Source organism: Nomascus leucogenys, chromosome 2, assembly GCF_006542625.1.
Source record: "Nomascus leucogenys isolate Asia chromosome 2, Asia_NLE_v1, whole genome shotgun sequence".
In the NCBI taxonomy this organism is placed as follows: domain Eukaryota; kingdom Metazoa; phylum Chordata; class Mammalia; order Primates; family Hylobatidae; genus Nomascus; species Nomascus leucogenys.
Window position 1 is genome coordinate 66,886,767 of NC_044382.1, and position 12,692 is coordinate 66,899,458.

Sequence of the window (12,692 nt, forward strand, 5' to 3'; positions counted from 1 at the left end):
CAAAATTGGGGTTTAATAATTTGAATGCCCAAGAAGCAGCTTTTTCTTTTTTTGCAACCACCAATATCAATGAACAATATTAATAAAATTAAATCAAAATGAAAAATTGACAGCATTTAAGATATTGTGGATAAAATTATAGCCAATTTTTGTTTTAAAAATTCTTCCAAGGTATATTTTCCTTTTAAAGATTTACAACTATGGTGTCTGTCATAACTGGAATAAGATAAATTCTATATAAAATTCAATTTTAAAAAGTATTCTCATGTACAGAGGCTGACATCATGGGTAGTCAAAGAATATGTTTAATAAAAAATAATTAAACTTCCATTTGCTCTATAGAACATCATAGAAAGTAATTTAATAAATTACAAATGACTTTTTAAGACGTTTGCTCAACTACAGAAAGCAAATTCAGACTACACAAAACACAACTGGTAAATATTGCAAATGTCCAAAAGAAAGATTGGACTAAGACTTGAATCATAAAACCTGAAACAAGGGCTATAAATACAAGGCAATAACAGCTATAATTCTTTTAGTAACTACCAACACATACTTGGATATCCTTTCAACTGCAACTTTAGTATTATGTAATTCTACTGATTTTTTTTTCCTTATAACCCTTAACTTTACACAACCATATTTGCACGTGTTTTCTTAGCTGATAGCTGGACAACTTTTCCCCAATGAATATTAAATAGAAGTGTCTTGAAACCTAAGAAAATGTTTAAAGTTATGTTAGACTTAATGCTTTGAAAACTGTAATTGCCTTATTACATAGAAAGAGAATCACTAGGATGTTAACCGAATTTATTTGACCATAATTAGGAAAATACTTTCTCTCATAAATTTGATATAAATTAGATTTTAGTGACAAGATCTACAGATTTTTTTTCCTTTTTTTTTTTTTTTTATTGGCGAAAGGAAGGAATAAAGATCATGTGGGTAGAATTAGAGGGAGGAAGGGAAATGTGGTTGGTGTTGAAATATTCCACCGGTAAACTAAGTTAACTGTGTTTGAAAAACTTTGGCTATCTCATAGGTGTATTCTAGTTAAACAAAAGTGCAATACTGCAAAGGGAAGATACTAAATATGTAATATATCATTTTCATGATGAAGAATTACTACCCACTTCTCCTGGATGGGCATTATAGAGACTATTGCTAAGACATTGCATAAAGGACTATCAATTCAAAGTACTATTTTGGGAAAATACAAAATCAATACAATCCCAATGGAACTTATATAATTTTGTAAATACATATAACACTGTCTCTCTAATAAGGGGTTATTTTACATACAGAAACATAATTTACTGGTAAAGGTCTTGGAAAACCTGATACAATTGACTAACTCATGACGAAGCAACAGTTTTATCAAAACATACTGAAAGTATTTTTTCTGTAGGAGAGAACTGGGACACATTTTCCCCCTAAATTTATGCCCTTGCAGACTTTACCACTAACTTACTTGAGTACCAGAAAAATGCTAACATATATCTCTCCTTAGAATGTCAATATTTTTATGTCCAATTCAGTACTAATTGTTTTCAATATATATGAAGGCGAACCTGGACCTCTACCTTGTCAGAATAATAGCAGCTTTAGCAGGAGAAATTGTATCACAAATCAAATATCAGACAAATTTTACATGGTAAAGGATTCTATGAAATTGAACAGAAGCCTTAGGCTTCACTTTTGTGGTTTACAGGTATAACTTGTACATCTTTTTGAGATTATTCAAAGTGCATTTTCAAAATGGGCAACTCAGTATATTTAATATAAACTGATAACCCAACACTGATTCTGGGCAACATTTAGTCTGCTTACACCTAGAAACTTAAAATGAATTTAGACTATCTGCATATTACTTTACCACTATTATCTGTTAATTCTGGAATATTTCCATGACATAAAACACAAATAGAAATCTACACAAAGAAAGCAAACAAACAATTTCTTTTACATGAAGTATGCTGTGTTGAAAGTTCTTTTCAGTGGCATTTCATGAGTTTGCCTTTTCTGAACCCTGGAAACAGACATTACTCATCTGAGACATGATTATTTCTAATAGGAGGCCAAACTTTGAAAAGTTAAAACTAAGTATGTCTATAGGGTGCCAAAGTCACATGACACATGATTATTTTATGACTTAATTTTACTGATATCTGAATTAAGCTCAGCAAAAAGCAAGTCATATTTCTTGCCAGATTAACATGATATATAGGATGTGTTTAAAAAACCCCTGAAAACAAGTATAGAATTAGAAATGAATGTAAACTTCCTAAACTAACTCAGCTGAGGTAACAGGTAGCCAGTTAAATTGGCTGATTGGGAAACTTATTTCTTCTTTAAAACATACTTGTACCTGAATTGGAAACATCAGCAGTGCATCACAACACTAGAGCATTTTCATGTAATTAAAGCAATGGATGGTGATGTAGATTCTACAGCTTTCATGACATTCATTAGCTGCCCAAATTATTGCTGAGTTTTGATCTGTAAATTATAGGTGTCAAGGAGGCTGTAAAACTATATTCAAATTAAATCAGTAATATGCATAAAGTATTCTGTGTTCACTGCAAATATATTAAATATACAACTCTTATTGAGCATAATTTCCATAAAATTAACCCCCAACAAAATTATAATGCCTTTTGTTGTAATTTTACACCTTTATGTATTTGATAGTACATACGAGTTCAGAAACTTATGAATCTTAAGAAATATTACATGCAAAACGTCTCTGAAAGCAGTTTGCACTTCTAAACAAATAACTGAAATGTTCGGTCAGTAAGTTATTGATGCACTCAACACTGGGGTATTTACAATTAATTATTAAAGAAAAAATCCAAAATCAGTTCATATTTTAAGTGCAGAGTCTGGGAATCAGTCTTCATTACTAGAATCTGAATCCTCAGATGACGATGATGTACTATCAGATCCAGATGAAGCATCAGCTTTCTCTGAACCTTCATCTGTGCTGTTTTCATTGAGAGGACTTGGTTCAGTTCCTCCTTTGTCTTCCTGATCTTTAATTCTGGAATCTTCTTCCTTTACTTCTACAGACTTAGACGAGCCTAAGTCACTGTTTTTGTTTTGTACATCAAAAGTATTGGACTGGGACAAAGTTGGAATATGAAGATTAAGGCCTGGAGTGAGAAGCATCCCTGGATAAAGTATATTAGATAGTAACAGTGGGTTAAGAGCTAATGGGTTGGCAGCTGCAGCTGTGTTTAATGCAGCAGTAGAGGATGTGGAAGGAGAACTTGACACAGAGTTTTCTCCACCATTCTCTGAACTTTGGCTCTCTGTCCTTTCTTTTTTTCCTTCTGACTCCTTAGAGTCACTTCCCTTTTTGTCTTCTGTCCCAGATTCCGTAGGCTTTGTCAGGAGTCCTCCCATGCCCAACAGATTTGGTAATCCAGCCATTCCTGACAGCAGCATGGGGAACATAGCAGCCATGTTTTTAGCTTCTCCTCCAGAAGGAAGGCCAGTAGGCATTCCCATCAACCCTGCAGTTACTTGCAGTGACTGCAAGTTTTGTAGGTTTTGTTGTAAGGCCTGAAGAGTTGTGAGATCCACACCTGGAAGTAATCCATTGGCTAACAAAGGATTGCCTGAAACACTGGTGGCAGATGCAGCAGCTGCTGCTACTGTGGCCTTTGCAATTCCACTTTTAGGCCGTCTCCCCCGCCTGCTTACTTCCTCTCTCACAACGGGACCAGTGAGAATACGTTCATACATGCTTTCTGGAAGAAATCCCTGGAAGAAATATATATTCATTAATAATCCCTACATGAAAATAAAATAAAGAGTTATTAGCTTATCATACAAATAACCATGAAAAATAGGTAATTATTTGTAAATTTATTCTGTACTGATATTAAATAATCAATTATAATAGCAATAACCTAATTTTATGTAAGTGGTAGCTTCAAACAGCTCTTCCACTTTTCATTTTATCACAGAATAAGTGAGTAAAGAGGTCTTTAGCCTTCCTCCATACTATAAAACATCAAATTGTAGTATAATTCTAGAAAATATAAGGTCCAAAAGAATTTTTTCATGGGTACTTCCATAACCCTTACGTGTTTCACACCATCACTTGTTCTAGAAGACCAAAGAAGTGGCTCCCTTCTAATTGAGAAGAACAATAAAGAAGGAATAGAGGAAGTGAAAGGTTAAGGTTAAAGTAAGATGCTTCATACGAATTATTTTACTTTGGGAATAAAGGAGATAGAGCCATGCTCAAAAAGATACTCAAAGTGGGGTAAGATCACCTGCAGTAGCACTTGCAGATTGGGAACCATAAAGTCCAGGACAACAGAAAACAATCTATGCTACTTTCATGTAATTCTCCCATGATTTTCTGGGTCCCAGAACTCTTAGAAGTTTTAAGAGTTTAGAATCACTGCACAGCACTGTCTAATAGAAATACAATGTAAGCCACATATGTAACTTAAAATTTTATAGTAGACACATTTAAAATAGGTAAAACAGAAATAGGTGACATTAATTTTAGTAATACAGTCTATTTAATAGAACATAATCTGAATATTGTCACTTTGATATGTAATCTATAAAAATTGAGATATTTTACATTCTTTTTTTCCAACAAAGTCTTCAAAATCCAAAACCACTGTGTATTTTACACTTAATGTTAATTCACATTTCAAGTGCTCAACAGCCACATGTGCCTATTTGTGGCTACTGAGGGGCTACTGTTTGTGACAATGCAGTTCTAGATAGTGGTTTAAGACAAGACTCATTCGACTATTGTTTAATTTTGTTTTGAATTGAATCAACTTATTTTTTCTCTTTACAAAGGCATCAGGGCTTATTGCAGAAAACACAACAAAAAATATAAAAAAAAATCCATCATCTCATCATTCAGCGATAACCATTGCTAACATTTCAGTATGTGTTCTATTTTTTTCCTTGTGCAATTATACACATTCTATAATTCCCCCCACCTCCCTTTCTGAAACAAAAAAGAAACAGAATCACAGAGAACTTAGTTTTATAGCCTGCCCTTTCCATTTGGACACCTGTAAGAATAATATCTATTAATTATTCACCATTAGCATATGTGTAGGTTTTACTATCCCAAAGCAGAAATACTACTGATTTTAATATACTGTGAACTTTCTCTCCCTTTAGATGTTCTTCTAAGATATGATTTTTTTTTTTTTTTTTTTTTTTTTTTTTTTTTTTTTGAGATGGAGTCTTGCCTCTGTTGCCCAGGCTGGAGTGCAATGGTGCGATCTTGGCTCACTGCAACCTCTGCCTCCCGGGTTCAAGTGATTCTCCTGCCTCAGCCTCAGCTGGGACTACTGTCTGGCTAATTTTTGTATGTTTAGTAGAGACGGGGTTTCTCTGTGTTGGCTGGCTGGTCTCGAACTCCTGACCTCAGGTGAGCCACCCGCCTCAGCCTCCCAAGGTGCTAGGATTACAGGGGTGAGCCACTGCACTAGGTCTAAGATATAATTTTTAAAATAGTTGCCTAGGCTGGGAATGGTGGCTCAGACCTGTAATCCTAGCACTTTGGGAGGCTGAGGTGGGTGGATCACTTGAGGCCAGGAGTTCAAGACCAGCCTGGCCAATATGGCAAAATATCATCTCTACTAAAAATACAAAAATCAGCAGGGTGTGTTGGTGGCACCTGTTGTCCCAGCTACTTGGGAGGCTGAGGCATGAGAGGCATGAGAATCACTTGAACCCAGGAGGCGAAGGTTGCAGTGAGCCAATGTCACGCCACTGCACTCCAGCCTGGGTGACAGAGAGAGATCCTGTCTAAAAAAAAAAAAAAAAAAAAAGAAAAAGAAAAAAATTGCATAGCTTTCCAGAATCTTAATGAACTATTAATTTATTCTCAATTTTTTACTAGTATACCATGATGAATATTCTTACATATTTGCTCATATATTTGATTACTCTTTGTGGCATCATTCAAATGGTATCTTAGAGGTTAATGTAAAAACAAATCACTATTTATTGATTCTCTGTTCTAACCTGAGAAGCATCTGAGAAATTTGCAACATGTACTGCAAAATAAAAATTGCGAACTGAAAAATGCTGTCACAAATTCATGGAATATTTTATTAATTATAATTAATCTAAGATATAATTGAATGGCACCTAATTTGAAAATAATGTATGAGTTAGTATTCATAAAATACTCACAGATTGCTTAACAACATCTCCCCATTCAGGAGCTACTCCATATTCTGAATTTTCTTTTAGGAATCTACATAAATCTTTCAAAGGGGGAGCAAATGCACCTCCAACCTGTAAATTAGAAACAGATTGTTAAATACTAAAACACTATTACATAGAAAACTCTTGATTGCTTTTATTGTATGCTCTACAGAGTTTATTTCCTTAAAATACATATTTTTTGAACCACTTTAGATAATCTTTATGATTATATTAAAAAGGCCCACCGTGACCCTATGGACTACTGATGTAATATATAAACATGTGATAATGTAAATTTTAAATGTTTTAAGTAGAATAACTAGAACAGTAAAATGAATAACTACCATGCTGGACAGGCCGTATAGCCTAGTTAAAAGTACACCCTCTAGAGTTAGACTTACCAGCTATGTGAACTTGAGCAAATCAGTAAATCTCTTTCAGCCTCAATTTTCTGATCTGTAAAATGGGGATAACAATAATACTTCCCTCATAGGGTTTTATAAAGATAAAATGAGACAATTCAAGTACCTTAGCATAATGCCTGTCACATAATAAATATAAGTTATTATATGCCAAGTATTGTGCTAAGTAAATGTAAAATTTATTTTAGTTCTCACTACCTCCTTTGGAGATAGTATTACTTCTATTTTTCAAACGAAGAAACTGAGCCTCAGAGAATTTATATAATTTGCCTAAAGTTAGCTAGTACATGTTACAGTCAGGATACAAACCTAGGTCTCAAAAACCAATACTGTTATCGATTATATATATTGACACCCTAAAAGTATAAAATTATATATATCTTTCATATGTGAAGTATGATATAATTAACCAATCATAAGTGAATAATTTGGAAAAAAATGTAATAATATGACACTGAGACAAAATAATATTTTGAAATTTAAATTGAAAATATTACATTTGGACAAATGATTTATACCTACCAATTTAACATCCCTTTAGAGACTAAAAATATTTATTGAGTAATTTCTTCTTTTATACCACTTTGAATAATTAAATACTATATCTTGATAGGATACAGACAGGGTTTAATATGATCAGTTATATTACCTATAAGTATTTATTTTTTTTTTTGAGATGGAGTCTCACTCTGTTGCTCAGGCTGGAGTGTAGTGGCACGATCTTGGCTCACTGCAACTTCTGACTTTCAAGTTTAAGCGATTCTCCTGCCTCAGCCTCCTGAGTAGCTGGGATTATAGGTGCCCACACCATGCCTGGCTAATTTTTGTATTTTTAGTAGAGACAGGGTTTCGCCATGTTGGACCAGGCTGGTCTTGAACTCCTGACCTCAGGTGATCCACCCACCTTGGCCTCCCAAAGTGCTGTCATTACAGGCCTGAGCACTGCACCCAACACAAATATTCTTACGTGGTATTTCTTTTCTTTTTTTTTTTTTTTAAGGAGACTCACTCACTCACTTTTTTTTAAGGTCTCACTCTGTTGCCCAGGCTGGAATGCAGTGATGTGATCATAGTTCACTGCAGCCTTGAGCTCCTGGGCTCAAGCAATCATCCCTCCTGAGCTTCCTGAGCAGCTGGGACTACAGGTGTGCACCACCACACCCCCAGCTCCTTATATTTATTTATATAATATATTTAAAGAAGTATATTTAAATAAGTACATTTAAGGAAATAAGTGTATTTACTTAGTCTCTGTAATTCTGTTGTCTTCTCTTTTTTATTATCTCCTTCATTAAGCTTCTACTGAAAATGGAGGCCCTCTTGGGGGTTTATGGGGATTTAGCAGGTAGATTCTTTTCCTTAATAACTCATCAATCCTTAAGCCTGTACCCAAGAGACTCAAGACAATTAGAAACTCTACAAATTAAGGAACATGAACAAACCTCTCATGAAGTTACAACAATTAAAAATAAAATTTAGAATGTTTAATATCAAACCCAACAAGTAAAAATTCAAATTGTTTCATTTCCTTAAAATTGGCTAAGACAAACTCATTCATAATATTTAGTGATGTGAATTTTTGGTATAAGATGAAGTAGAAGGATTTGTAACAAAATCTACACAAGCACAAAATTAAGTAAAATGCTACTGAAATGTCACCTTGTTCTTTCCTTAAGACATGTATGCTATACTTTAAAATACTAACAAAAGCTAAATAAGCTATCTCTACAAAATTGTGGGAAAAATTAACATTAACTTTAAAGAGTTAGTATACCCAACAATACTAAAACAACTGTTATTTTAAAATAGTTTTCTTCTAATTCCAATATTTCTTATGAGAAATTCAAATGTTTTTGGTATTTTTATCCTAGCAGTGACTGCATTTAACAGACAGTAAATCAGAACTAGACTTATGTAAGGTAATTTAGTGTATGAGAAAAATAATGCAATGAGAAATGTGATGTTCTTACAGTAACGCCATTTTTTCTTTCCTATTTATTTTGTTGCTTGCTCATCGGAATAAAAAAGTGTGTCAAAGCTATACATATACAAAACAGTGTCACAGGTTTCTATTGTTTATTTTGTGAGGTAAAAGAGAAACATATTAATCCAAACATAAAACAAGAAATCTATGTAAGTCTATTTCTGAAAAATCTCCACTCTATCATTCATCATTCAGTAAAAGAAGATAAGCCACAAAGGTGGCATTAGTCTACAAGGTAACTTTAAGACATTCTAGTTTCATCAATCAGAAATTATGTAATATGCTGATTTTGATAGAAAAAGACACGTTAAGGTCATCTGACAGAAAATTGCAGTGATAAATATATAAATTTATGATGGCTATAATGTGAATGGTGTCCTCTTAGATCAGAGTTTCTTAACCTTTGCAGTACAGACATTGTGAATTGGTATTGTGGGAGTTGTCCTATGTACTGTAGGAGGTTTAGCAGCATCTCTGGCTTCTACGCACTAGATATCAGTAGTATCCTCTCCTTGTGGCTACCAAAGATGTCTCCAGACACTGACAAATATTCCTTGAGAGGTGAAATTACCCCTGATGAGAATGACTGTTTTTGATGTAGTGCCCTTGTATAAGTGTACAATTATGTGCAATGGCACTGCTTAGGCACAGATGTGTTAAATGACTTATTTCATGTAATAGCTCAGCTAATGAAGCAAGATTTGAAATTAGACTGCATAAAATTATACTGCATGTCTTCTTCCCTCAGAAATCTGACAGATTTAACTCATTTCCAGGTCTGCTAGAAAACACTACCGCATAATGAAATAGTGTTCTGGAGATCTCTTAAATATTGAATCGATACAAAAGATTAAGAAAAAAACATTAAAATACCTTTCTAGCGTTTCTTCTGTTAATCAGTTGAACACGTTCTTCTCCAGTGAGACTATTCACATCTAGTTTATTGGGGTTTCTGCAACGATGTCTTTTTTGTTTGGGTCTTCCCTCATGAAGCTGCATTCTCTAAAATATATAGATAAAGACATATCTTAAAAGTCTTTAACTGTGCAAAACAATTCAAGATATTAAAATGAGCTGATCCAAGTAATTTAATACCATTTACCTTTTGGTTATTTACATTTCAAAAATATCTAAACTTTTTTATTTTATTTTTTTTTGAGACAGGGTCTTTCCCTGTTGCCCAGGCTGGAGAATAGTGGTATGATCACAGCTCACTGCAGCCTTGACATCCCAGGCTCAAGTGATCCTCCCACCTCAGCCTCTCCAGTAGCTGGGACTACAGGTGTGTGCTACCATACCTGGCTAATTTTTTTTATTTTTTGTAGAGATGAAAGTTTTGCCACATTGCCCAGGCTGATCTTGAACTCTTGGGCTCAAGCTATCCTCCCACCTTGGCCTCCCAAAGTGCTGGGATTACAGATGTGAGCCACTGTGCCTGGCCAAACATTATTTTAATAAAAAGTATCATATCAATCTTTTCTTCAAATTATACATTAAAAAAGTGAAGCCTGGGCAATATGGCAAGACCCTGTCTCTACAAAAAATCAAAAAATTAGCTGGCCATGGTAGTGTACGCCTACAGTCCCAGGTATTTGTTGGGGCTGAGATGGGAGGACTGCTTGGGCATGGGAGGTTAAGGCTGCAGTGAGCCATGATCATGCCACTGCACTCCAGCCTGGGGAACAAAGTGAGGCCCTGTCTCAAAACAAAAACAAAACAAAACCCAACAACTCATATCTAGCAATAAAAATAAAAACTCATCCCATCAAACCATGCTACTTCCCTATACAACTATTAACAAAACAGGGCTTAATGTTTGCAGGTATTTCCAGCCAATTAAAAATATTTTCAGGAAACCAACACTCAAACTCTTCAGCTTAGCATACCAGTCCCATCATGGCCTGAACCTACTCAATTCACCTCTTCTGTTCATTGTTTATTTACTATTACCCCACTCACTCCTCCACATACTCTGAAATATTAGACTAGTCACTGTTTTATGAATATGCCTTACAGTCATATCCTCTTTTCTATTTTTTTTTTTTTTTTGAGATGGAGTTTTGCTCTTGGCTCATGGCAACCTCTGTTTCCCGGGTTCAAGAGATTCTCCTGCCTCAGCCTCTCGAGTAGCTAGGACTACAGGCACCCGCCACCATGCCCAGCTGATTTTTGTATTTTTAGTAGAGATGGGGTACCATGTTTGCCAGGTTGGTCTCGAACTCCTGACCTCAGGTGATCTAACTCCTGACCTCAGGTGATCTGCTCGCTTCAGCCTTGCAAAGTGCTAGGATTACAGGCGTGAGCCACCGCAACCGGCCATCTTCTTAATAATTCTATATTGCCTAGAACATCCTCTTCTTGTGTTAACCTGGTCAATGCCTACTTACTCTTTTCTCATCCACCAGACAAATGTCAGCTCTATTTTCTTTATCTTTCCTCGGAAACTACTCTGCCTAGGCAGAGTTAATTTTTCTTACACCTGTTCCCATGAGACTTTATACATACCTTTATTATAGTATACTCTCCACCACGTTATAATTATTTAGCTACAGAAATACTACAATAGAGTGTGAGATCCAAGAAATCACTAATGTAAGGTGATTTTTACATAGGAAAATGCTTTTCCTTGGGAAAGCAGACAAATTACATCTTATAATCTTTGGAGAAACAAATACTGCCCTTAAAAATATGTTTTCAAATCTTTACAATAAAGTGATATAAAATATTATGATAAAATATTTGCAGGTAAAATGATGAATGGATATACAAGTTTAAAAAGTTAATAAAGGCCCTTTTGCAGTGATAAAGAGAAAGGTATAAGAATTCTTCAGAGTCTAGAGTATAGGTATGAGGGCAAAAACTTTATATTGTTTACTGCTATATCCTCAATCTCTTAAAATAATAAGTAGTGCATAGTAATCACTCAATAAGAAATTGTTAACTGAATAAATGAATGTTATCTTCAACATGTTAGGAAGTTACAGTGTTCAACTCAGGATTCCCATTATTTTTAGGATTGCAATATTCAGCCAGGTGCGGTGGCTCACACCTGTAATCTCATCACTTTGGGAGGCTGAGGCAGGAGGATCGCTTGAGCCAGGAGTTTGAGACCAGCCTGAGCAAGATAGTGAGAGCCTCTCTCTACAAAGTAAAAATTAAAAAAATTAGCTGGATGTGGTGGCCTGTGGCCAGGCTGGTCTCAGACTCCTGAACTCAAGTGATTTGCCCATTTCGGCCTCCCAAAGTGCTAGGATTACGTGCATGAGCCATCATGCCCAGCCTCATCTTTGATTAAAATAAACTCATTGTGCATCTGGAGGGGCATAGAGGCTATACTCATAGCTTGAAGAAGAGCTTAAGAGGAGTAGTTTGGGCTCCGGATTTAAGAGTTTGTTTGCTGAGTGGACTTGCACTATTTACTTAAAACTTTAGTGTTTTAATTTCATTTATTAAACAGTTATAGGCTGGTTGCGGTGGTTCACGCCTGTATTCCTAGCACTTTGGGAGGCTGAGGCAGGTGGATTGCTTGAGGCCAGGAGTTTGAGACCAGCCTGGCCAACATGGTGAAACCTTGTCTCTATGAAAAATACAAAAGTTAGCTGGGCATGGTGGTGTGCACCTGTGGTCCCAGCTACTCGGGAGACTGAGGTGGGAGAATCGCTTGAATCCGGGAGGCAGAGGTTGAAGTGAGCCGAGATCATGTCACTGCACTCCAGCCTGGGTGACAATGCCAGACTCTGTCTCAAAAAAACAAAAAACAGTTATAACAATGCCACGTGATAAAGTTATTGTGTTAAATGAGGTAATGCATGTTGTGTGCATAAGTATGTCAGCATAACTGCAGGCACATAGTTAAGTTTCGATACATGTTTACTATAATCATTATTATTTTAAAATAAACCGCTTGAGAAAGGATTGGAAGTTTTATACCTTAGCAACCTTCACTGGGTCTAACATAGTACTCTATATTGGAAGTGATTTTTATTATTAAATACTCATTGAATGCAGAATGGAAAAATGGAAAATAACATTGTATTGTATCAAGGGAAAGATGGTAATTATTTTTTCCTAATTCTCCTAGG

The 12,692-nt window shown here is 35.3% G+C and overlaps 1 protein-coding gene across 14 annotated transcripts in view; it reads right to left on the reverse strand.

Annotated features, from left to right (window-relative positions):
- Positions 1-282: 282 nt before the first annotated feature.
- Positions 283-12,692, reverse strand: part of CHD9 (chromodomain helicase DNA binding protein 9) — a 277,990-nt gene continuing 265,580 nt past the window's right edge. For 9 of the 14 annotated variants that reach the window (XM_030797128.1, XM_030797071.1, XM_030797091.1 and 6 more), the window contains 3 exons: positions 9,484-9,612; positions 6,190-6,294; positions 286-3,768 (listed from right to left, as the gene is read on the reverse strand). In XM_030797128.1, the coding sequence (XP_030652988.1) occupies positions 2,893-3,768; positions 6,190-6,294; positions 9,484-9,612 (1,110 nt within the window). In that variant the 3' untranslated portion in view covers positions 286-2,892. Of the gene's footprint in view, positions 3,769-6,189; positions 6,295-6,605; positions 6,661-9,483; positions 9,613-12,692 lie in introns of all 14 variants that reach the window. The other 5 variants (XM_030797120.1, XM_030797100.1, XM_030797110.1 and 2 more) reach the window with 3 other exon arrangements.